Raw genomic sequence first — 26,461 nt, 5'->3', positions numbered from 1 at the left:
GTGTAGACAATAGAACGCATTCTGCGGAACAAGATATTGGAAATATTCCTTTTGAGACTCCGCTCCGTGTTGACATGACTGCATCACATCATTTCACTCAAGCTGCCAATCTCCTGTTCTACCACACCCCAAAGGTGTTCTACTGGATCCAGGTCTGGAGACTGGGGAGGGGGGGTCACTGAAGTTGGCTGAACTCACTGTCATGTTGATGAAACCAGTTTGTGACATGGAGCATGATCCTGCTGGAAGGAGCTATTAGAAGGTGGTGAACTGTTGGAATGAAGGGATGAACATGGTCAGCAACAATACTCAGAGAGACTGTGGCATTCAAATGATGTTTGATTGCTATTTAGAAGGAAACATTCCCCACAGCGTCACACCACCACCACCACCAGGCTGGAGTGTTGATACAAAGCAGGCTAGGTCCATGGATTCATGCTGTTCAAGCCAAACTCTGACCCTACCATCTGCTGCCTCAGCACTACATTCATCAAGATTCAAAAGACATGGTCTTCTGCTGCTGTAGTCCCTCCGCCTCACAGTCAGACATGCTGTGCAGTCTGAGATGCTTTTCTGCTCACCACAGTTGTAAAGAGTGATATAAGAGAGTAATCTGAGTGACTGTGACTGTATGAGGCAGCCTAGATGACCATTTCTCTGCACTGTTCTGACCACAGTTATATATGGATGACGTAAGTTCCTTTCTGATGGCATGTCTTGAAAATGACTGACCATGACTTCATGTGTGTAACAGGATTTGTTGTTCTTCTCCAAGGTACCCCAATGGCTACCACGACTCTAACTATACAGCAATGCTCTGTAGCATAGCTCCCTCTACTGGTCATTAACCGCTGTTGAAAAGGTGCATGAAAGTCTACTGAGTCAGGCTTGTGTGACCACTGGTGTTTGCACAGGAAGCAGCTGCACAGTCACCACACTTGGCTGCAGGGGTGTGTGTCTTTGACCACAGATGCATGTCCATGCACCTTTTAAATCTGTAGGCTTTACAGCAAATGCAATATGAGAACTCTTGGACCTAGAGCAGAGCAGACAGAGGGAACTATGTTTTTGATTTTAAGCTTTAATTTCAAAATAAAATGCAAAAAAATGTGTAGAGTATTTCTGAAATGGGAATGTGAACTTTAAATTTTGTCCATAGTTTACACTGTTTTAAGAATTTAGTCTTCCTCATTTTGATCCTTCTCACGTTGGAAAAGCCACTTTCCACTCCGTTTCAGTCCAGCTCTAACAGTAATCTACTGGTTTCTGGTGAAAAGGACGACCCCTGTTATAAAGCAGTGAGTTTTTGTTGTGAATGTAGAAGGGGGGAGGTGAGATGAGGCAGGAAGTGAAGAGGAAAAATGGAGGGGGGGGGTCAAAAAAGAGTGAAGCTTGCAGGAAACATGAAGTTGTGCATTCCACGGCTTGAACTGGGCAGCATCTGGAAAGCTTTAGAACTAGAGGGGAAGGGAGAAGGAGGAGGATAAAAGAGCATCTGCATAATACTTAGCCCATACGGGTTGTCAGCAGGGTCGTATTTCTGCAGGGTCGACATTTTGAGAAAAAAATTGCAAAAATTCGAAGATCTGATCAAGTCATTTGAATGACTGGTTAACTTAACTGCTCCAAAAAGAGTAACACTGCTATGGTAGGAGAACTGACTGTAGAATAAGAAAGTATTAGAGCGTGAGACAGAAGTTGTGTCAGAGACAACAAAAAAAAAAAGACAGAGAGGAGGGGAAGTCTGACCAAGTGCTCTGGTTCTTCCTGCCTAACGATCAGCTCAGGAAGTTGAGGCAGAAACAGAGGGGAGGGGTGACACAGAGACAAACATTTTCCCTTTGCGTTTTAGTTTTTCCTTATTCAGTCCTGCTACGATCAACAGGAGGAAGAAAAGGAGGGGGGCAAAGAGAGGAGGCGGGGTTTTTTCCGATGGAGCTGGGAGAGTGACAGAGAGCGGTCGAACACTCGGTCTGTGGAAATATGATGGAAGCCAGCCTCGTTTCCCAGGACGCTGGGTGAGTTTGTGAGGGGTCTGTGACAATGTAGCTGAGTGAAATCACAGGGCAGGAACTGTATTCTGTTGAAGCATTCGGACGTTGTAACTGTCACGGAGGAGAGGGGGAGTTTTGGGGGGGGGGGGTTGAAAGTCCGACAGCCAGAGCAGGGAAAACAGATGTGATGACTCACTTCATAATATATAGGTCATTGGCTTCTCAGGAGTTTTTGGAATATCCTGATCTCATGTTGTCGCAGCAAATCAAACTTCTGATATATGAACTGCAAGATGAAATACAGGAATCTATTTTCAGTTTGTTACAGAAATGCTGATGTTTGCTGTGTGTTTGGTCCCATTTATGTGGAAGAATGCAAATGGTTGAAAGTTGTACTGTTAGAAGACTGTTATAGGGTGTGTGGGATTTTGAAAGCGTGAATATGACGTCAGAGGAATATTTCTGCTTTTACAGTAAAACTCGAGTTTAAACTTTACAATTTGTTCAGTGATGGTGGTTGGTGCTGCTCTGACTTGTTGGACTTGATTGAACTTGGTGTCAGTCACTATGATGAAACTTTGTTACCACCGTAACACATCATTTTTTAAGTTCTGTTTTTTGTTTTTTGTTTTTTTTACAATATTTCCACCCTTAAGGACAAGACTATTAGATAAAAAACACTCTCAATTGTTTGTGTTAGTTCAAGTGGTTTACTTAAGTAACAGTATCAATACAACTATAAACATACTCAATGGCAAGTTAAACGTTCTGCTTTAAAAAATCTTACTTATGTAAAAGCACTAAATCATTATCAACTAAATGCACTTAAAGTATCAAAAGTAACAGTAGGTAAAAGTAATGCACAAATACAACCCCTCTGAGTGCTGTGCAGTGTATTAATGTGTAAGTAGCATTTTACTGTTATTGCTGGCTTTTCAGATACGGTCGGGTAGTTTACGACAAAACATCATATTTTACAATCTTAATCTGTAAAGCAACTCGTAACTAAAACTCACAAGTGTATATAGTGGAGTAAAAACGATATTTATCTGTAAATTGTGGCAGATAATATGTACGTGATGAATATGAGTGCATGATGTTACCAAATGAAGATGTTATTCAGTAAGTATGTTCCAAGATGTTGCTATCCGGGCTTTAAGATTTAGCTGACCCAACAGTTATTCTATCCCTTTCATGTGAGCCAGCATGGCATGTTTGCGTCAGACTGGACACTTGGGGTGGCTTTTGAACTATTGAACAAAAAGAAAGTGGTTAAAGTAACACACATAGCCTATCTATTCTTTTAATGAACACTTTAAACAGTTCTCCCAAATTACAAAAAAAACCCCACATTATTCTACTTCCCTCTAGTGTTATCTATCCATGCAGATAGTGTCTGTTTTATTTGTTTAGGTGTTGAGATGTCTGTCCCTGGGATTCCTGCCACCATCCCAAAACAATGGCGGTCAATGACGTTTGTTTGTACCGCTGAAGGCATTGAATTTTTTTATGAAAATAAAATAGCACTAACGTGTTAAAGAAACAGTTTGCCTGGAAAGGAGGTACTTCCAATGAAAACTGTGAGGTCTTTGAATTATCCTGAGAACAGAGATGGTGCATTGGGGTGGAGGCAGTAATATAAGAGATGGATAAAAAAAACTGGCCCAATTAAAAATCAAAATAATTTCATGTTTAGCGATGACTTGAGATATGAGAAAAAATATATTTTATTTCAGAGGTCACAGGTTCACATAGCTTAAGGTATCAATCAGTAAAAATTCAAGCCAAAATTCAGTCATTACTTCACTGTCCTTTAATACCAGTTATTAGCTGTTGGCTATTAGGGCCTGAAATGAACCATGGGACTGACTGTGGTGTAAGGGAGTATTCCTTTTCTCTTGCTCAACACAAAGCTCAGTTGTCAGTATAAAGCAGAAGCTGAGAGCCATAAACCATGACATTCTGCTTGTGATGCAACACAAAACTTGAAAACTACCAAAGATCCTCTATACAGAAGATGCTGCATTACAGGCAGCACCATTGGTATGAAATGGGACACAGTTCTGGTCTCCTAAGTGGGCGTTGTCCATCAACCCCTCCCTCAAGCGAAGGCAACCGGCATGAAATGTGACAGTAGCTAATATGAAAATCTATCCCTGTCTAAACTTACCTCTCTGCATCCTTTGGGAAAGAAAAGACAGATACGTTTTTCTTGTTATTACAGCCTGTTGCTGCACAAAGCTCTGGCATTTTTAACACAAATTTATGGATTACTTGTCCCTGCCAAAATAATACAATAGAAGATACAACACGGATAAAGTGCAAATTTGCGCCTTTTTTGCTGTTTTTATCTACTAACAACATCTGGTCAGCCCAGTACCAAGTCATGTCAGTTTAATTGGCTAATACTGTTTTAATCCATGGTTTCACGTATAATTTAGTCAATCCAAAAATAACTCTGGTTATCAGTTGGCCAACGATGTCGGCAGTTGACAGATCTCGTGAGAGTATGGCGCTGAGACAGAGGCAGGTCTCCAAAAAAGTTCTTCTGATCTGTTCATCTGAAATATGTCATTTTGATGTCAGAATGTTCGGAAGACGTGTCGCTTGTGAAAAACGGATCCAATATTTATTTTGTGACTATGGAGCGAAAGAATCTGTGATAATCTGTGATCTCGTTCACTTCGCCCATTGGAATGAATAGACTCAGACCTGCTTCTGGTCACCTAAAGGGGCAGGGAGGTGGACAAACCCACGTGAAACAGATACAGCAAATAAACAGAAATGAAGCGTCTTGTTTTCTACTGTCTCTGACACTACCAACTGCAGCTTGTGTTAGCTAGCTAACTTAAGCCTACAAACCAGGAAGTTAGCAGTCGGACTAATGCTGGAAGCCACTGCATTAAAATTAAAATTGGACTAATGTGCATTGTTTTCTCATTAAAAGTCTGTACATTGTACTAACTGCCAACACAGCATTTCAACTGACACAGGAAGTGTTGAGAGTTAATATCAACATGCTGTTGTATTTAATTCAGTGCTGCTTACCCTAAGTGGAAATGGCTTAGAGATCAAACAAACGAAGACCATGTTGTCGTATCTCTGAGCTATTTAAAGTAAAACCACCAGACCACAAGAGCGGTGTTTCTCTGCCATCTGAAGGTAAACAGTAGACATCAATGTCAAACTATCATGATTGTAGCTACGATCTCCTGCCAGTATTGTTATCGCTCAAAGATAAAACTCCCTTTTCCTATTCCCACATAAACCCACTGCTTCCTCTTATAATGATGGTGCATTTGACCCTCTTCTCCCTTCCTGCTGCTGGTTTCACAAAGATAAACTTTGACTGTGTCGACAGATAGAAGTCTGAATTCATGCGTTGCACAAGGCAGTTCAGTTCTGGACTATCTTACGCTGAATTCTGGGTAAATTAAGACTTTTTTTTCAAAATAAAAAAGTGACCGACCAAGGAACCGTAAATCTTTGTCTATTGGAAGAATTCAACCATTACAAGGTTTACTTAAGGAGTGAAACAATAAAAAGATCAAATCTGATTTGGAAAGAAAACTCTTTCTCTTCTCTTTGCTCTCTCCACAACAATGTTTGCAAACCACAAAATATGAGCCATGTTTTCCTATTCCTTGTTCTTGGGTGCTACTGGTCAGCGCAGGTGTCATTGATTGTTACCATGGTAACATTGATTTTAGGCCCGAGTATCTAATCTTTTTTGCTTAAAATTATTTTTGTGACTGATCTATGAGCAAAATAAGACTGGACCAACACTACAGACCAGTCTGACACATCTCTGTGAAACCAGCCCCTGGTGTTAGCTGATTGTTTTTTAAGACACAGCTACACACAGGCAACATTTCTACCAGTTAAATGATAAAAAATAAGGATTCTTGTTGTTGAATCTCATAAAAAGATCAGTACCAATAATGAATTGATCCTGCTAACAAGTATTACGTGTGTGAATATATACGTGTATATATCTATATATAGATATATATATATATCTATATATAGATATATACACAAGTGTGAGTGTGTGTGTCTTCCTCTATTAGAAACACATCAATGAGTCACGCCATTGCACTGGGTGATGAATGTAATTTATTTTTAATCAATCCCACATACACAGTTTTGCTGCCATAAATACTCATTCACTCCTATGTGTTAATCCAAAACTGAAAATAGTCCCAAACAATTACTATTTATTTGACTAATGTTAGCTAAATGCTACAGAGCTGTTTTAGTATTTAGAATTCAATAGCCTTTTCTAAAAAAAAAAAAATGAAATGACATATATGTGACCCAATTTTGAGGTTGCATGAAATGTGTTGCTTGAAGTAGTCAACGAACCCACAGAGAATAATCCCCAGTTCTGCATTTCCCCTCAGTTCTACACAATTTTTTATCGTCTTTTAGCTCGTTTTGGTTTTCACCATCACTTTCAGCAGCTGTTTTCAGTGCAGCTCCAAAGAACAGGCGGATAAAGTTAGAGAATAACTGCTAACTGTTTGCTAACATGTTCACCGTAACAGCTATAAAAGGTGAACATGGAAACAACAAGGAAAAAAATCCATTAATGAAGCTTTAAAGATTTACATGTTCAATAGGAGCCAGTTGGGCAGAGAGCCACAGACAGGTTAGGGAAAAGATAAACTAACACTTGGTTTATGTCTTTTCATGGAATTACTTGACAATCAGAAGCTAACTGGTGGCTGTTAAACCTCTCAGCTACAGTTTCAATTACCCACAATGATGAAACAGGACATGTGTCACTAATCTCATCCAGTACACAAAGTAAACTTCAACTCCAGCCAATGTTTATGCAGTCACAAAACATGAGTCTGGTGACCACATGTTTGTTCTGGAGCAAACTGAAGCCAAGACGAGACATAAACAAGTCCTCCACATGTTTCCGTCCCTGACCTTTAGCCTCTCCTTTCTTCACAGCCACACAACCCCTCTGACAGGAGCACTGGAAACTCCATCCATCCAATCATCCTCTCCTCTCTCTCCACCTTCCCTGCCGTCACACCTTCCAGCCCGCCCATGTCGACCCAAGCCGCTGCCTCCTGCAGCAAAGTTCACTCAGCTCCCCTCTCGACCTCCTCTACCTCCATCCACTCCCCCGTCCCTTCCCCCTCCTCTCCCTCCTGTCTCTAAACCTCCTCCAGCTCTCTCCTCCAATCCTCCTCCTCCCTCTGTCCTTCCCCCTCTCTCCTCAAACTACCCTCCCCCATCTCTTCCACCTCCTCTCTCCCCTACTCCTGTCTCTCCTTCTCCCCTGCCTTCTCTCCCGTCAACTGTTTCCTCTGATCTTGCTCCTTCTTTTACTCCTTGTCTTCCCTATCCTCCTCCATTATCTCCTACAGTCTCATCCTCCTCCTCAGTCCTCCCTCCACCTCCCCCTGTCATCCCACCATTCTCTCCAACTCCTCTATCGCTGAGTGCTATAGATCGCCTGGTTGGGAGCACCTCGGTATGGCAGCCCAAAGGACTCAGCCAAGACCAAACTACTAGTATAATGGAGAAAGAGACAGCTGGGGTGAGACACACACACATGTACACACTGTTAAAGTTTAAAGTAATGTCTCTCTGAGCCTTCTGGCAATCATCTGGAGGGCTTGGACTTATATAACTATACATCAGTGGTAATAACAGTTAAAATGATCAAATTAACACCTATTGGGTAACACTTTATTTTATGTTTCCATAATTCTCTGATAACGTCTGTGAAAGTTTCCTGGTAATGACAGTGTCATTTTGGACTAATTATAGAGAAAATCCAAACATAGTTCTTCCCAACAGATCTGACTCATCTAAAGCAGCAGTTCCCTTTTCCACCTCACGGCCCACTAGAAAATCTCAAAGACGTTGGCGGCTCACATCTGACAGAGGAGAGATCACTTGTTGATTCGCCATCTGCCTCTTGACTCTTTCACTTCCTCTTGCTAACCAGCTATCTTTGTCATTTTCCAGTTATTGCTGTAGATGTAATCTTTTAACGTGACAGGCCTTAATATGAGAAGAAAAACAATGAAGGGAGTTTTTTTAAGATCATTTTGTTGTAAAACATATAAAAACATTATTTATTTATTACACATTTGTCACAAACTTTGTTCTATTTTGCACATGATTTAGTATAGTAATTTATATAGTAATACCTTTGCGGACCACCAGGCTGGACCCACAGGTTGGGAGCCGCTGTTCTAAAGGAAAAGTTCCTAAGAATCAATTGCACAGACAAGTGTCACACAAAGTCTCCACAGTCCGTGTAGCGCGAACAGCAGGTAAGCTTCAGTGCTCCGTGTGTGTCTACACAGGAGGCGTTCAGGCTCAGCACTGAGTGTAGGTCACCCGTGTTCTGGCAGCACTCAGAGCTCTATATACAAACACTGTTGACATGTATTGACTTCAAGTGTAAAAACTGTATCTCGTTTGTTTAAACCGCACACAAACAACTTTCTACGAGGACTCCAGAAACAGATTAAGGTCCGATCCCTGCAGGACTGCTTCGAGAGCACTGATTGGAGCGATCACTATGGAGGAATACACAGACACTGTGGCAACATACATCAGTAATTGTGATGATGATGTCACAGTCACCAATACCATCACCTCAGGGGCAAACCAGAAGCTGCTGACAGCTGAGGTTCAAATGTTGCTGAGGGTCTGAGACGCTGCTGCACTCAGATCCCATGGCAGCAGGAACTAACCTGTCACATGAAGCACAATGGAGACACACGCCGCTTATGGACCCCACCCCCACTCCCACCCCCAACTATCTCTCCTCAGATGACTAAGTTCTGCATGTGACTGCAGACAGTATGAGGAAGACCGTCCCCAGGGTCAACCCCTTACAAAGAAGCAGGATCAGGCAGGACCTGGGAATGCACTGGTCCCACCAGCCACATGCTAAGACATGCCTAAGTCCAGTCTCCCCAACACACTCTGCCCTCCACCCAGACCTGTCCCACCATGAATGACAGAACACATATGTCAGAATGCTATTCACCAACTTTAGCTCAGCCTTCAGCACAACCATCCCACAACACCTGAGTGAAACTGAGCCAGTTAAACCTCAGCCCCTCGCTCTGCATGAAAACTCCTGGGTTGTGTGGTCGTCTGGACGGGTGAAAACAGAGACCTTTGTAAACAATGACAAAGACACCCACGTTCACTCCCTGTTTTGGTCTTATCAGCCTCGAGTACCAGTGGTGAATACAACATGAAATCCGAATTATAAGTGTTACTGACCTTGATGTTTTTGCTAGCAGCTGTTGAGGCGTTAAATTCTCCGCAGCTGTCTTTGCTGTTCCTCGTTCAGAGTATTTTTTTTTCAACGAATCAACTGCAGAGTAGACAATCTGCTTCCTGTTTACACCAGCTCGCATATGTCCTGTGTACACGCATGGTCATGTATGTATGCGTTTTCATATGTGGTAGTATGGATGGCGAGGTTTCTGATTCGTCTAGACGGAGATTGTTTTAGTTTGAAAACGCCATTTTAAAATGAAAATGTAGTAGTGTGGATGTAGTTATCAGTCCTGATCGGCAGCTACACCTCAGCGCCAGCACTCCCCCAGGGCTGTGTGTTCAGCCCACTCCTGTTGAACTGCTGAACATACAACCGCCCGGCATCATCCAGCTTCAGCCACAATGTTAAGTTTTCTAATGATACAACAGTGGTGGGCCTCATCAGCAGCGATGATGAAACGGCTTCCCCACTGGTCCTTCTAGCAGTGTGGTGTAAGACCAACAACCTTTCCCCTAGACACAGAGGAAATTAAGGAGAAAGATACTGTGGAGAGGGTCAGCAGCACGAAGTTCCTGGGGGTATAGTCCTCTGCTGGTCCTCACATGTGACAGGACTGTATCAACTGAATTAAGTGAGTCTCCCTCCACCCGTCCTTGCTGTGTCCTACAGAGACACCATTGAGAGCATTCTGATATCACTGTCTGGTAACTGGGAACTGCAACGTTGCAAGGGCACAGTGACCCCACATGGCTCTCGGCATTGTGAAGGACCCCACCCCACAGCCACAGCCTCTTCATCCTCCTACTGTCCAGCCTGAAGTCCTGGACCATCAGGACCTCCTCTACCAGGCCCTGCAATGGCTTCTTCCCTCAACAACTTACACACCCAGGCCACATCCTCCATCCAGGAAGTGGATGGCAAGATGACACCTCTCTAGTTGCAGCCTGTTACAGTAATTCCCCTTAATGTTGTTGGGTTTCCTACTTGGTGTTTAATTCACTTCGCTTTTCCTGCCTTAATACACCATCTTTGCTCAGCATATTCATCCTAATATGGATATTGTTCCACTGAACGGACTTTTCTTGGTTTTTTCTGTGCTTTTTGGAGACGCCATGGCAACAGAAGTGAAAACATTGTTTATCGCCCACAAAAAGCTGATTGTGCTCTCCAAACCTACACGACTGCCCTGAGCGGTAGAAGCAAAATTGATGAGTTCAGTAGAAGACGATGGGGGAGCCAAACGGAGAGCAACAGGAGAGAGTACGAACCCGTCTTCCTTCTATCGTTACAGGAGATGTGATGTTTTCACTGAATGAAATGGACAACCTCGGTGCATTGACTAAGACCCAGCGGGAATATCAGGACTACAGTATTATGTGTTTTACAGAGACCATGTCACACCCCATGCTGCCTGACATGTTACTGTAAACGAGCGGCACTATCTGCTGGACACTGAACTCGTAGCCATGCCTGAGCTTCCACGTTCTCTGCACCATTGTTGTGGCTGCACCAGAAGAAAAGATCTAAGTGAATTTGAAAGAAGGTTCATTGTTGAGACACAGAAGACAAGAGCCTCAGTCACAAAGACTGTGTTCAGACCTGCCACTGATCCGACCTGTACACTAATGAAACTACATTAACTGCACGACAGCAATGTTAAAGTAGGCCCATATGAAGATGCTGATGACACTGTTTCTATGTCTCCACGCTGGCAACAGTCAGAGCTGGAGGCATATTGTTGTCAGGTTGTCCATGCGTCCATACGTCCCATCATTCTAATGGATATGATATCTCTGTGACGCTTCTTCAAATTCAATTCAAACAAGGAACCTTATTTTAAACCAAGCAGAGTCACTGTTATCATTGATACTGTGTGACCAAACTGTAGAAACTGTCAACTGTTTTAATTATCTATGAACACACACAGATAACAAGTGTCAGTTTCACAGACAATGATGATATGATATGTAAGAAAGCCAGGCAGTTAGGAAACTGAAGGGGTCTGGGGATCAGTCTTGACGTTTTGGAAACAGTATATGTCAGCCGGATAGAGACATCTGTTTAACATCTCTGTCTGCGAGGCCATTTGGCAGTACTAAAGCTGACCAGGATTGTTAGGACAGCAGGGAAGATGGTAGGCTGTTAGATGACCTCTACATCATCACAGCTGTGCACAGGAAAGCTCTGACAATAACCAACGACAAAACACACCCCCTCCACCCCGAGTCTGAGCTGCTTCCCCTCTGGGCGACACTGTAGGATACTAATGGCAAAGACTTGTTTGTTCCAAATGTGATTAATGTAACAAACCCTAGCAAACTTAGGGTCCCCTCCACTCTGGGACGTTTGATCTCTGTTGTTAATGTGATGTGATGTAGCTTGTGGATATGTTTTATTTAATTTTATTCTACTTTTTTATTTCCCTGGGTGAGACCAAAGACAATCTTCCTGCCTCGGCCGGACAAGTTTGAGTTTATTCTCTTCCTCTTCTGTTCTCTCTTTCTCTCTCTTATGAATCTACAGACATATCATTTTCTCTGTAGGAAATTATAGGAAACTATGGGACCTGTAAAATAAAGTGTTGCCAGATAGCATCACATAATATTGGCAGGTAGAGCTCAAAAACATTAGAATCAGCTCAACCAATACCCATATTGGTTGAATTTTAATACAGGCTGTGGTGTATATGAAAATTTGCTACTTCTCAAATTGTTATTAATAAGGAATTTACGTTTGTGTCGTTGCATGCTGTTTGTGTACTAACTGTATTTTCCATGTTCTCCATTCTGACCTTAACCACTCGTGCTGACATTCGCAGGCCTTCCTTGTTCACAGCGCAGAGGACAAGGGGATGACGCTGTCAGTACGCCTGCCTGCTGAACAGGGGCTGCCGCTTGTACGCAGTCTGATGGTCAAACAACACAAGACATGTATGTGTTACACATTAGTGCAGCTGTTGGATCTGAGAGTTACTATTAAAGCTTCAGATGCTGGAAAGATAACACGATAATGACAACATGTTTTCTGTCTCAGTTGTCCACTTAGACGGCTCCTCTCTGGTTTTTGATGACATCTTCAAACTGATCTCTTTCTACTGTGCCAGCAGGTAAAACATACTCTATATACACGTGTATATATGTACATGCAAAAAACAATATCATGTTACAGCACGTGTACACTCATACATGAAAAGTAAGTGCAGCCTTTGTTCTTGTCCATATTGAAAACATCACTTAAACATTCACAGTTTAGCTGGAAAAAGTACGTGAACCCCTCGGCTACTGACATCAACAGAAGCTAATTGGAGTCAGGAGCTATCAAACAAGACTGGAGGGGTGGGTTTAGGCTGCTTTATGAAAACACACTGAGAGTTTAACCTGGATATTCTCACAAACCTTCTGCTGATGTGATCCTTACGTCACAAAAAGAGAGATCTCGGACAATCTACAATGAAGAATTGTTGTATTTGCATGAAGCTGAGAGGGTTACAAAGTCATCTCAAAGAGTTTACAACACACTGCCTGTGTTGCGTGTGAGAAGAGATGGCTGCATGTCGCTGCTGCTGCAGCTCTATCTCTCTACATAGAGTTTACAGGTTACTCCAATGTTGGATTTCTTTTCATTATAAATACATGTCTGAGTTATTAGTCACTAAAGTGCCACTGTCTCCACATGCAGCTGCAAAGAAGGTTAAAAAAAATATATATATTTTTTCATGACTCTGTCATTATCAGATTCAGCCTAGACACAGAGAACTATAGTGTGTCAGTTTTATTCAATGTTGCTGGTATGATATCCGCAGGTCTTTTTTCTGTCTATTTCTATTTTAGACGAGGCACAGAATCTCTAGATCTAGATGACATGACGCACGTGTCACACAGGCAGTGTGTTGCTCTAACCCGTTAACTTGTGCACCAAAATGAAAACCAAAACTTTCTGCAGCCACCACACATCTGGCGGGTTCCAGATATTCATCAGTCCACTTAGACAAAATGTCCATAAGGCAAAGAACACGTGCAAAAATAGACATAAAACACATAAAACTGACACCTTTCTCTATAGTTCTCTGTCTAGGCTGAATCTGAATATGACACAGACATAATATTATTATATTAAATAAATATGTTATGTTTTGAACAGTGGCACATTACTGACATTTTCTGTCACAAATAAATAAGAAATTAATTTATAATGTATAGAAATCCAAGATTCCAGTAATCTGCAAGCTCATGTATAGAGATAGAGCTGGCAGTGTGTATGAAGATGATTTAGTTCTGTAGCTACTCTCACTAGAAATGGATGCCAAACTAAGATGACATAGAGCGCCTTGACACTCCAAAGAGCTCATCATGATTTGAGGCTCTGGTCCTGGACAGCTCACCACAAGAAGCTGGTGATGCAGCAGGACAATGACAGATCTACCACAGAATGACCTCAGACAGAGAAGATCCACCTTCTGGAGTGGTCCAGTCTGAGCCCAGACCTCAATCCACTAAAGATGCTGAGCATGGACCTTAAGAGAAACGTTCACACCAGACATCCTAAGAATCTGTCTGAGCTGAAGCATCTCTGTAGGCAGAATGCTCCAAACGTACTACTCCTGAACACTGAGCAGGTCTGACCAGCAGCTACTGGAAGAGCTTGGAGGTTCGACCGTTTTTTTTTAAATCCAAGAGTTCACTTACTTTTTCCACCAGCACTGTGACTATATAATATATGGCCCTTTTCAATAAACACACAAAAGATTACTGTTTGTGTTATCAGCTTAAGCACATTGTGTTTGTCTCTACCTGTGACTTTGATAAAGATCACATCACCTTCCACAAATAATTAATGCTGAACACCAGCTCCTGCCATTGTATATAAGCATTCATTTATATATATATGGTTCACCTATACATACGGTACGCATCTACACAAAACACACAGGAAATGATTTAACACATTTACACACACACACACACACACACACGCGGAGCCACGATAAGAGAAAGAATGTGATAGGTCACAATATTGAAACTACTCACTTACACTTAATGTTTACTAACTGAATCCACCAATCAGGGACATCCTGACCACCCCACTGAGGTTACCCCGGGCCATTACCACGGCAACCAAGAAAGAGGAGCTGGAGGTCATCTCTGCAATGGGCGCAGGTAGATAAATCTACATCATTAGTGCAATGAAATTGGGTCATTGCTGCAGCAAAGAAACTGGATACAGCAATGAAAGAAGATAAAAATAAGTTGCATTAATTTAACAGAGATGGATCATGGGAAATTTAGAGTAAAAATCTATGTGAATGTATATGACTGGCAACATATATGAAAATGTCCAGACACAGAATGAATGTACACTTTGAAGAACACAGTGAATATGAAAAATATGAAGAAATGAGACAAACAATGTAAAGAAGAGAAAACAGCGTGAACATATATGATGTATAATGTATGTATTATATCACATTTACAGGTCTTCTTGGACACAAAAAGGTTCCTTGGTACATTGTAAAAGAATTAATATGTCTTCTGTGTAATATTTTAACTTTCAAGACAGATTCCCTCAAACAATAGTTCAACCTTTGTTGAGTTACAGAGTTAGAGTAATACTTAACCAATATTGACACTTTTCTCATATTTTCCTAAATTAATTTGGATTATCTTATTTTAGCATAAAGACTGAAAACAGGCGGAAACATTCAGCTGGGCTCTGTCCAAGGATGAAAAAATCTGGCACATTTAAAGCTCACTAATTAATATGTTATAATTTGTTTGTTTAATCTGTGCAAAAAACTAAGTGTAAATTTGTGTTTTTATGGAGTGTTATGTGCAGGACTGTTTGTTGATGGGCAGAATGACTCCACTTCAGTCACTGCACACAACCAAGATGTAGTCCCTCACATAACCTGGAAATAATGATTTCTTTTAAATCTAACTCTTAGCAAGAAATGATAAAGGTTATTTTTCTCAGAATGTTGAAATATTAATTTAATCATGTTGTTGATCAAAACAAAACAAATTGGCATAAAAGTGTTGGCGCAAGGTTAATTTATTGAACATGTTTTCAGCCACACTTTTGAAAATTAAAAATTCTGGAAAATGGACTTTATCTAATTTATTTGTCTGTTTCAAAGATAATAATTACGATGGTGTATTGGGGTCACATTGAGGAAAAAAAGAAATCTGAAATTTAAAGAATAAAGTTGTAATATTACACATATTATTCAGTCATAATTTTGAGAATAAAATCATAACATTCCAAAAACAAGGCATAATACTTCAAGAAAAAAATAGTAATATTATGAGAATAAAAAAATGTAAACATTTCGAGAGAAAAAAACATATTTTTTATGAATATTAGAAGCAACCAATGAACCAGATAAAAGTCAGTGTCAGTGTCAGCCTGAGCTGCTTCTGGCAGCTGCTGTTTGTCTGTCTAACAATAGACTCAGTTTCTTCAAAATGTTTTCAATGTGCTGATGCTGAAGATGATGATGATGATGCTGGTAATGATGATGCTGGTGATGATGATGATGATGATGATGATGATGATGAGCCTAAAGATGAAGTTTCTCCTTTTTTGTGAAACCTAAAGTAGAACTTCACAGGACGCTCCACGTTCCTCATTTCAAAGCTTCTGATATTTCCCTCTAAAACAACACGGAGCATAAAATGACACTTCTCATTAAATTATGACGTTTTCTCATAGAATTTAGATTTTGATCAAATTTCAGATTTTTTTTCATCAATGTGGCCCTAATACTCAGTCATGAATAATGAACGTTAATGCAATTAAATGATAATATGATGTGAGACAAATAATTATAGGAGAACAAAGAACAATTCTACACAACATGAAAAAATGAGAAAGCCAGTAAGTGATCTGATGAATGAGCACCAAGCAGCTTTTTAACACTGTCTGCGTGTGTTACAGATTTCTGGACATCTGATGTGAACCAGCAGGCAAAGACCCAGGACCTGGTTTTGGATCAGAACCACAACAGCCCGTATTTGTACGTCAACCCAGTCACAGTAGAAGAGTTCCCCAACAAAGACCTGAACCCCTCCTCTGTCTCCAAACTTGATATCATCACCAATCAAAGCATCACCTCCTCCCTGCAGAATGGAGAAGCTCCACAGATTAGCCCAGAGGACAAAGGTCAGACTAAGGCCACGCCCAACCAGGAAATTAAATACAAGCGCCCTCCACCCCGACCCCCCGGCGTGGGCTCAGGGTCTGGGATGGGTCTTCTCTTCTCTTCTCCACCCTCACCTCACACTTCATCTTCTGCAACTCCAGCAGCTGCGAGAAAAGAGGAAGGAAAGGGAGGAGGAGGGGAGAGAGAAGAGAGGAAGTCAATGTCAACATCACCTTCTCCGTCAAGACCTCCTGCCCCGCTGCAGAGCCGAGCAGCTCCCCCTCTGCCTCCTGCTCCTCTCCGTCGCACCTCCTCCAGGAAGAACGCTGACCGAGAGGTAGGAGAGGGGACGGAGAGAGAGAAGGGACAAAAACCCGCAAAGAAAAGTGGGGGAGGAGACAAAGGAGAGGAGAAAACAGGAGGGAAATCAGGTCTGTTGGGTGAAGCGGTTGAACAAGAGAGCAAGAGCCAAACTCAAGAGGAGGAGATTAAAAAGGACAGAGAGAAGAGAGACAAAGAGGATGAGAAGGAGGAAAAAGAGGTGAAACTGGATAAAGAGGAGGACCAACAAAAATCCAGTTCCCAGTGTCCGTCATTAGTGAAGAGACCGTCCCGTCCAGTCCCTCCACCCAGGAGGAAACCATGTTCCCCGGACGCACCTGTCTGCCCCAATCAGCCTGGAGGAGGATTAGCCAATCAGAGTGCTGGGACGAAAGGCCCCCCTCCCTCACCAGCGCGGCGGCCGGATGTGTCGCTGTACTCGCCACAAGGGGGCGCCGTTCTGGCCACCGACCCTGACTCCTGCTCCACCAGCAGCACAGAAGAAGAGGGAGAGGCGACCCAGGAACCGGAGCAGAACCACAGGTAGGTCTGGGTTGGCTGGTGTAGAGAGGCAAAGTGTTGGTATGATTAACTATTCACTATTGTTTTCCCATTAATGTAGTAACTTATTATTTGAAGTATTAAATGAATACTAAATTTAATTTGCCTGCCACACTTAAACGTATATAATGGCATATAATCATGATTGCAACATGCACACACACACACACTCTAATCAGCTGACTGTAATGAAGCTGCTTGTAGTGTTTAGGAGCTGCGCTGTGAGTTAAGAGCTGAGGAGACCATCCATACATACAGAACACATCATTTAGTTTGGTGTCTTATCCTGCTGCTTTTTACGATAACACTTTATTTTTTGATGACGATTTTGTTTTAACATGCCCATAAAATATATTTGTCATCATTCAGGTGAAAGAGGGAGAGAGAAAGAGAGAGAGGCGAGCAAATCACACTCGCTTTTGTTGGTCACTCCTCTTTCTCTCTCACCCTTGCCCTTGGGTGACGATGCTGTTATCCTAAATAGGATTTTTTATGTAAAAGTAACTACAGTTACTACTGTAGGTAGTTAGATGGACATGCTCATGGTAAGCTTATAGTTTAGTAGACAAATATGATAAAAACATATACGTTATGAAATAAGTTTAATCCTGTCCTCTCTCTAAGTTTCTCTGTGTGGAGGAGTTGTTGTCAGTCGTCTTATTATGTAACAGCCAATTAATGCACTGCATGCAGGTCTGAGTGTAACCAGTGGAATGAGGTCTTGTTTTTATAAATCATGTGACTGTGTAGATGCATGTACAGTGGCTTAAGAGGAAGACGGCTTCCAGAATAGCCCCTTGTGGTACACCAACTTTCACGCGAACAGAGAGTGACATAGAGTCGCACACAGGAAAAACATCTCTTAGATAAGAGGTGAGTCACTGTGTAATCTGTAGCATCAAGATCAGTTTTCCTGCCTCCCCTCTACACAGCAGAAAAATGCTTATTTAGCTTCAGGGCCAGACTTTGCTCTTCTTAGATTCTTACTATTAGTTCATGTTGAGGCTGGGGTCAGAGGAAAAGCCATGTTGATCAATCAAATGTGTTTGTCTGGAGAGCATGAACCCGTCGATCTTTAGTGGCCTGAATCTCATACCAGAGGAAAACTAATTATGATCAACTACTTGTTCGATTTTGGGATGTCTTGTGTTCTGGGCATGAATCTTAAGTCTCAAAGCTGGCTTCATCAAGGTGTTTTGGAGTTTTGTAGCGGAGTTTATTTTATTTTGGCATTTTTGTCTTTATTGTGGTAGCAGTGAGAGAGAGACATGAAAGTCAGGGAGAGAGAGAGGGGATGACATGCAGCAAGGGGCCACGGGTCGGACTCAAGCCCTCGTACACCTTTATGTTAACATTTCTATAATCGATAATAATGATTCCATAATGACATTGTCTTTGATATTACTGGTGTTTTGCTGCACTGCAAAACAAGAGTATGGGAGTTTTCCTTTTCTCTGAGCCACAGCCGCTCGCACTGGGCCAATGTGTGTGTGACCCACTGTCTACTGCATACTCAGTGAGTATGTACTGCATACTACCTACTGAATGAACACATTAGTATGGCATTACCAAGCTGACTGTTCACACTGAAGTATACAGGCAGTATCCCAGAATGCTTTTCGCACGAATCGGCAGTGACAGCGACGACTGGCGGGGATTTGAAAGAAGGCTGAAAGTTGTAGTAATATTCACTAATAACGCTGTTTATAGGTCATTTTTTAAAGTTTGAACATTTTTTCAGGTGAGAATGTGAGTGTTTGGACTCACAAGTTTTGGTCTGTTTATATAAGTAACGTGTGTTTGTAAATCATTGGAAATCCGATTTCGGAGAGCAGCCGGTTGGTGCACTGTGCTGTAACTGTAACGTCCTGTTGATGTCACACCTGGTTTGAATAGTACGTTAGTAGGCGGTTCCAAACACAGCGTGAGATGACAGACAGTGGACCGAACCACTGTGAGGCAGAGGGGGGGGACTTAACCCAAAATGCAATAAATGCACAAACAAAATTGTTTTGCACTTTATTATATTACTTACATTTACATAGTTAGGTTTACATTGATATACTGAGGGGGACAGCCCTCAAGAAGGGTGGGACATGTCCCCGCTGCCCCCCCCCCAAGATTTGAAATTACACTACTATGCTAGTAGCAGTGGCTAGTATAGGATTGAGTGGATGGGAAACCAAAAAAGACTTTATACAACTTATTTCACATACACAGTTATAATAATAATAATATATAATAATTAAAATAATCATAACCAAAAAAAAACACCCAATACTATCATGATACATTGCCTGTATTAACAATGGTATCATGATAAAGACTGACATATTGTTAGACAGTTGGCTATTCATATAATTCATGCATTATTTTAACTATTGCATTACAAAATGTAATCAACAAATGAATGATATTAAACTGAACCAGTGTGTGACACAGCACATGGTCTCAGCTTTGCATGTTTTTAAAGATGTAAAACCACAAACTGTAAAAGTTGAACTACAGGAGGGAACTTTTCCAGTTAAAATATTGGTGTAGGAAATAAAGGGCACGTCTTTCTCTCATATTAAATCAAAACAATGAAAGTCATAATAGTGGTAATAGTGTGTCAGTAATGTGTTTACAGTATCGCAGTAGGTTTTGCAGTGTGGTTTTTGTGGGAGAGTCAGGTAGAAATATTAGGTCCAAATAGTGTTCTATATATAGAATATATATATATATATATATATATATATGTACACCTGTTTCGTGCCATTCAGCCAATCATGTGGCTGCAGTGCAATGCATAAAATCATGCAGATACCGGCCAGGAGCTTCAGTCAATGTTTACAAGAGGAAAAACATGTGTCTCAGTGACCGTGACCGTGACCGTGCAGTGATTGTTGGTGCGAGACGGGCAGGTGTGAGTGTTTGTGAAACTGCAGATCTCCTGGGATTTTCACACACAGCAGTCTCTAGAGTTTTCATTCAGGGTGATGGCACATACCTCCGCCAATGCCAAACAACCCTACACATGTCTGTCTAGCTCTTATGATAGAAAAATAAAGTTAAAAAAGGAAGGAGTCTGATAACATAGAATTATTTCTCTCTTGAGTGTTACTGCTGATCATGTTCATCCCTTTACGACCTCAGTTCACCATCTTCTAATGGCTCCTTCCATCAGGATCATGCTCCATGTCTCAAAGCTAAAGTGTCAAACACATAGATTAGTTTTATTAAATATCAAAATGTACAAAGATTGTTGCTGTTTATTAATAAGAAAGAGAGAAACTTTGTCTAGACTTGAAATGATCAAAACTCTGTATGACACCATGAGGAGGTGTGAAGACTGGACTTCATGATTAACTGGCACCGCTGTTTCAGTGAAGGAAACTAAATCAAACACTGAAGTGAAGAGGTTTACTAGACTAAAACTAAAGGAATAAACTTGCTGTATATTTCCCTGCAGTCGCCCTGCAGAGACCCGTAATCCCAAGGCAGCGGTGAGGAGGACCCCCACAACCGTTATTTTGGGCCGAGCCCGCCACCGCCTGTCCACCGTCATCACCGGCCTCATCAGCCAGGACCGCCGCCTCACACAGCGCATAGTAGAGCTGGCCAGGGACCCTCTGAGCTACTTTGGTAACCTGGTGAGTAAACCGAGGAAGAAAGATCCTCGTCCGTTTTAATATCCATCTGATATATTTGGATTTCAACATCAACCAAGAAGTGTAAAATGCAAATGGAATCAAGTTTAGCTTTCATCTTGTATATTCAGGTGAAAGAGCATCGTGCGTTCACGTTGGAGACCATGTCGAACCACTCCACCTCCACCGAGCTGTTACAGGAGATCAGGCAGATGATGACTCAGCTGAAGAGTTATCTGCTGCAGAGCGCAGAGCTGCAGGCCATGCTGGAGCCACAGCATCAGAATGTACAGGACAAAATAGGTAACTTGATCACCATATTACCTTTTATTTACCATGTGTTACTCATTGTTCTCAGTAGAGTTCCTAACGTGTGATGTGGGACCAGCTGCTCTATAAGGGCAATTTTGTAAAACTGTTCATGCTTTTATAAAACTTACTTTTCCTTTGACAGCCTGTGAAAACAGTTACATAATGTCTTTCACTTTGGGTTTAGAAAGCTACACATACAAGACTGAAAGACTGAGGTTTAGAATTTTAAGTATACAGGCATTTGTCAGGTGGAGCAATTTAATGAAAAGATACTATTGTGTTGCATTATGGGAAATTCAGGAACCTAGATTTTTGGAGCTTGACACATACATGGGTCTAAAACTATAGATACCTTGTCCTCTGCTGCTCCGATTTCAATCTGTTGCTTGTGAGTCGCACCATGTCATGAGAATAAGATAATACACTGCTGGAGGGTCACCTTAAAGAGCCTTTAAAGGTCAATATTTTAAAGAGGTCAATATTTTAAAGAGGCTCTGAGCCTCTCTTCTGATTGGCTGACTGTTTTCTGAGTGATCAAATTAAAAATATAGCAGATTTCACTTAAGACACTCAGAGAAACCAAATCCTGCAAGTTTGGATGCTGGGTCCGGGTGAGCGGGGCTTGGGTCATGGCTGAGATCGGTGACTGCTTTCAACAAGGTTTTGTAGTTAGCTGGGTTGTTTTGAATTTGTCGTCCATCAGAAACATCTTTTTCACTTCATGCATGTGTGTGTCCTTGCAGAGAGCATAGTGGAAGCTGCTCTGTGTAAGAGTGTACTGAAGCCACTGAGGGAGCCAATCTACCAGAGTCTGGAGAAGCTGCACAACAAAGACAACAGCCTGAAACAGCTGACACAGAACCAGGTACAACATGAGCTGTGAAATCATGACCAACATTACAAGTGCACCACAGCTGCAGGAAGGCAGCAGCAGCAGCAGCAGTGATGTTGATGGTGTGTGTGTGTGTTGTTGTGTCAGTCTATTGTCCTAGGCAGCACCACCACAGCATTGGGAGTGACCACATCTGTCCCCGAGGCCACTGCTATGGAGAAGATCAGCATCAAACTGAACAACCTCCATCTGGAGTACTCTCCTCAGAAGAAGATCGACCTGCTGCTGAAGGCCTGCAAGATCATTTATGACTCTATGTCTATCAGCTCTCCAGGTCAGAGCCCCGAACACTCCTTTAACCTCTGACCCCTACTGCTCCTTTCACTTTTGTTTTTCTTAGTCTATTAGCTTTTGTTCATTTCAAATTTAGTAAAACGGAACATTCAAGCATTCACTGCATTCAAGACCCTCCCTCCCGCCACAAACACAACCGTCTATTAAGATTAAAGAATCAAACTCAATAAACATAACTTCAAATGTTGAGTTATACATACAAGTTGATATAAACAAAAATCTAAATAAGTTCAGTAACATGCACAAGTAAAACTATATAAAATAAAATAACCTAAATATTGATAAAAATATAAAATAAATATAAAATAAAAATAAATAAAAAATATAAAATAAATTACATACAAGGTCATTAAAAAACATGCATGTATATACATGTATACATAAGTCATATCATAGGATCATTGTAATTAAAGATCAATTTTAAAAAATGTAAAAACTGAAGTATATCATTCAGTTAGCGTCCTATTGGTAGCACCGGTCTCTCCCCAATCACAGGCGTCTGCAGTCAGGTCATTCATGAAACGTAAAAAAAAAAAAAAAAAAAAAAAGTGTCCACATCCTCTAAAAATCTTCAGCTTTGTTTCTTACTATGTGGGTCAGTGTTTCTAATGCTAGGCTACAAGACATCTCGCTAATCCACTGACTAGATTTCAGTCTCTTCCATTTTAGAGCAATTACACATTTGGCTTGTGTTTCCTTACATTCACTGGAAAATCAATGTGGAGTAGGCACATTTTAGCTTCAAGAGGAACTACTAGATATGTTTGTTGTCTTGCTCAGAGTTCAAAATGTGATAATATAAGATTTATTTCAGAAAGAGGATTCATTGATTTATTCATTTAATTTTGTTCTATAGCTGTTTCCTCCTTAATGATGGTCTATGATAAATAGGCTTTTTTTTTTTTATTCTAATCATTTTTCAGTTGGTCATATTTAAATACTACATATAATACAAACTACACACAGACCAGCAGCTTTTACACTCACTCCAACAATAGTGGATAACAGTTTGCATGTCAGAACATAGTCAAATTTAGGGAGGTTAGGGGTGGCTCAAATCAAAATGTGTGTCACACATGTGGAAGAAGAACACAAAACTTCAGGAACGCTGTGACAAGGGCTGTGAGGAAGAGCTGGGGTGCACGCACGCAGACGAAACACACTGGCACAAGACAAAGGGAGACACAGACTATTTAAACACTGGGCAAGGGGGACAGCTGAAAACACTCAGAGGGCAATCAGACCGAGATGCATGAGGAAGGGCAAGTGACCTGAAACGAGAGGAGAGTTACTTTTCAAACTAAAACAGGAAATGACAAGACAAAACACGGAGACAGGACAAAACCCCAACTAGACCTCAATGCGGTGTGACAATGCGGTTCTTCTCTGGAATGTCATAATATTTATATATTTGTGTGTGTGTGTGTGTGTGTGTGCGTGTGTGTGTGTGTGTGTTCAGGGCGGGCCCATGGTGCTGATGACTTCCTGCCTGTAATGATGTACGTCCTGGCTAGATCCAATCTGTCTGCCTTGCAGCTGGATGTTGAATATATGATGGAGCTGATGGATCCATCACTAACAATAGGAGAAGGTAAAGACACATACGCATATCTATATGTGTACAGATATGCGTGCGCACACACACACACGTATATGCTCATGCAGTCCAGTCTAGTCACTGGGAGCTCCCACAACCTGGGAACCTGAACTTGGTCTTGTCTGTGAATCATGATTTACTAACCCTGTAAATACATCAACAGTTTGACCTGCTGTATCTGTGTTTATTACATGACTGATGATGCACAAGTGTTTGTTCTGTAGGTTCCTATTATCTGACCACCACCTACGGGGCTCTGGAGCACATTAAGACGTTCGACCAGCAGAGGTCAGCAACACGGCAGCTCAGCAGAGAGGTTCAGGACTCCATCCATCGCTGGGAGAGACGACGCACACTCAACCAGGAGCGCACGGCCCAAGGATCTGTCCGGGTACACACACGCACGCACACACAAGACATCATCAACAATGTATGTTCTGGAAAGGTTAGAGTGAAAGAGACATTGACAATTTGTATTCAATACTGCCATTCATTGTGAAACAAGCTGAGATGTGTCCATACAGCTATCTCTGTGTAATTAATGTGTGTGTGTGTGTGTGTGTGTGTGTGTGTGTGTGTGTGTGTATGTGCTTGCATGTGTGCAGGACTTTCTGACAGTGTGTTGTCCGGAGATTGGAACCAACCCAAAGACTCTGGGTGTCCTCCCCACCACGACAGTCGAGCAGCTGTCTGAGCAGTGTGCTTCACGCTTTGAACAAGGTGAGTGTCCTGAAGACAACTCTGGGTTGTTGCAATGCAGCAGCACATGACAGAGTGGAGGAGTTGGCTATGATTGGGTTTTCTCTGTGATTAACAGTGTATGGTCTATCACACTTTCAAAATAAAAGAATATTCATTCCTCTGACTAAAAGTGAGAGTACTTCATAAAAATGTAGTTAAAGTAGTTAAAAGTATAAAAGTTTGTAAAAAAAAAAAAAAAAAACAACAAAAAAACAAAACTATAAAATATACCTAAGTACAGTACTCAAGCAAATGTACTTCATTACTGTCCACCCCTGTCTGCTGTTTTATGATCACTACGCTGTTATTATTGTGTCATGCCTCCTTCTTCCTCTCCCTCCAGACTCCTACACTCTCAGTGTGTATATGGATGGTGTTCCCCGGCCCCTGGCCTCTACAGAGCTGGCCCTCAGTGTTAAGAACAGCTGCCAACCTGGAGCCTACTGTTTTGTCTATCACCCTATCGACCAATCCAACCACCAGCCCGTCCGCAGCTGCCCCACTGACCCGCCGCCGGCTCCACCTGCAGAGAGCTTCCTCCCAGCTGACACAGCAGCTGTCGACGCTGCAGAGCCAGAGCCAGAGCCAGAGCCAGAGCCAGAGCCAGAGCCAGAGCCAGAGCCAGAGCCAGAGCCAGAGGCAGAGGCAGAGGCAGAGGCAGAGGCGGAAGAGAAGAGTTTGATTAGCCTGTAACTGCTCCAGCATCACAGTGGCAGCTGCTGTTATCACTATGGCAACTACATCGCTGCGGCGACTGCATCAGCAACGTGCTAATTCAAAAGAAGATAACCACATTTAGGAAAGGTTTTTAGTCCCAGGCCTCACCTGAAATATTAATGTAATTCAGACTTCAAATTGAAAAATATGTGGATGAGTGCATGCGAGATATGTCACAGAATTGAATGTGATGAAACATATTTGGTGTTTTTAATTAACAAGTCTCTGACTGGTCTGATGCCACATGCTTCATTCATCACCAAAGAGAGCAGAGGAGACAACAAAGAGATGGTTTTATATCTTCAGAAGGGGTCTGGAACCCCGAGGACTGTTTTTAAAAATGCATGTAATTCTAAAATGATCATGTTTATACTGTTTATACTCTCTGAAACTTGATGCTATTCTATCCTCAAAACCTCTGCTTCAAACTGGGCCAGACTGTAAATGACTGTCGACTTGCTTCAGGATTACATTAACAAGATGAATCTGTCATTTCTAGAAGAAGCAGCCACACTTGTTTAAAAGGCTAATGTTTTTTTTTCAAAGCAGAGGTATGGTAGGTGCTACATGGACCAAAACCTTAATTTTCATTCCAAAAACCCCAGTAAAGGTCAAGAGGTTTAATTCCTCATATGTCTTCTATATACAGGAAGTGACTGTGTTGTAAATAAACAGTTTGCACACTTTGCTGATGCTGATTCTTTTTTGCCCTGACGTCTCTAAACTAAAGGAGGGAAATGAATACTAGATGAGTATGTGATAACAAGAATGTGACCTACAGGAATGATGGGACATTCCTAAGACATAATTAAATAAAGCGAATGTCAAGGAAACCACACTCACTGAACACAGGAACTGTTGGAAAAAAAAAAACAAGGTTGTTATTTACCTAAACAATGTAAAAGATTATAATAACTCGGCCTATAAAAGAAGTTAATGATACACAACTATACTCAAGATAACAACCAAGCAGATGTTAATTGAACAAACTGACC

At 41.6% G+C, this 26,461-nt stretch overlaps 1 protein-coding gene across 2 annotated transcripts; it reads left to right on the top strand.

Moving 5' to 3' along the window:
- The first annotated feature begins 1,414 nt into the window (after positions 1-1,414).
- Positions 1,415-26,152, top strand: rin3 (Ras and Rab interactor 3). 2 transcript variants are annotated; one of them, XM_087170548.1, is made up of 14 exons: positions 1,415-2,018; positions 6,957-7,551; positions 12,083-12,194; positions 12,298-12,370; positions 14,329-14,420; positions 16,198-17,266; positions 20,736-20,916; positions 21,045-21,216; positions 21,969-22,090; positions 22,205-22,391; positions 23,871-24,002; positions 24,233-24,438; positions 24,614-24,728; positions 25,093-26,152. In XM_087170548.1, exons 1-14 carry the CDS (start codon positions 1,984-1,986, stop codon positions 25,440-25,442), a joined length of 3,441 nt encoding a protein of 1,146 aa, XP_087026674.1. In that variant the 5' UTR covers positions 1,415-1,983; the 3' UTR covers positions 25,443-26,152. The 2 variants fall into 2 exon arrangements, with proteins under 2 accessions (XP_087026674.1, XP_023250545.2); XM_023394777.2 differs by having other exon boundaries at positions 1,417-2,018; positions 24,233-24,399.
- The last annotated feature ends 309 nt before the right edge of the window (positions 26,153-26,461 follow it).

The sequence above is a fragment of the Seriola lalandi genome, unplaced genomic scaffold (assembly GCF_002814215.2).
Source record: "Seriola lalandi dorsalis isolate HSWRI2012SDOR001 ecotype SW California unplaced genomic scaffold, Sedor1 jcf7180002054953, whole genome shotgun sequence".
NCBI classification, from domain to species: Eukaryota; Metazoa; Chordata; class Actinopteri; order Carangiformes; family Carangidae; genus Seriola; species Seriola lalandi.
This window is presented reverse-complemented; position numbering and strand designations above follow the sequence as displayed.

Excerpts from the sequence above, each read along its gene's own strand:
- rin3 (XM_087170548.1), top strand. The coding sequence starts at position 1,984 with ATGATGGAAGCCAGCCTCGTTTCCCAGGACGCTGG. Across the intron at positions 24,439-24,613 it reads CACAAGACATCATCAACAAT|GACTTTCTGACAGTGTGTTG; the intron begins GTATGTTCTGGA and ends GCATGTGTGCAG. Across the intron at positions 24,729-25,092 it reads TGCTTCACGCTTTGAACAAG|ACTCCTACACTCTCAGTGTG; the intron begins GTGAGTGTCCTG and ends CTCTCCCTCCAG.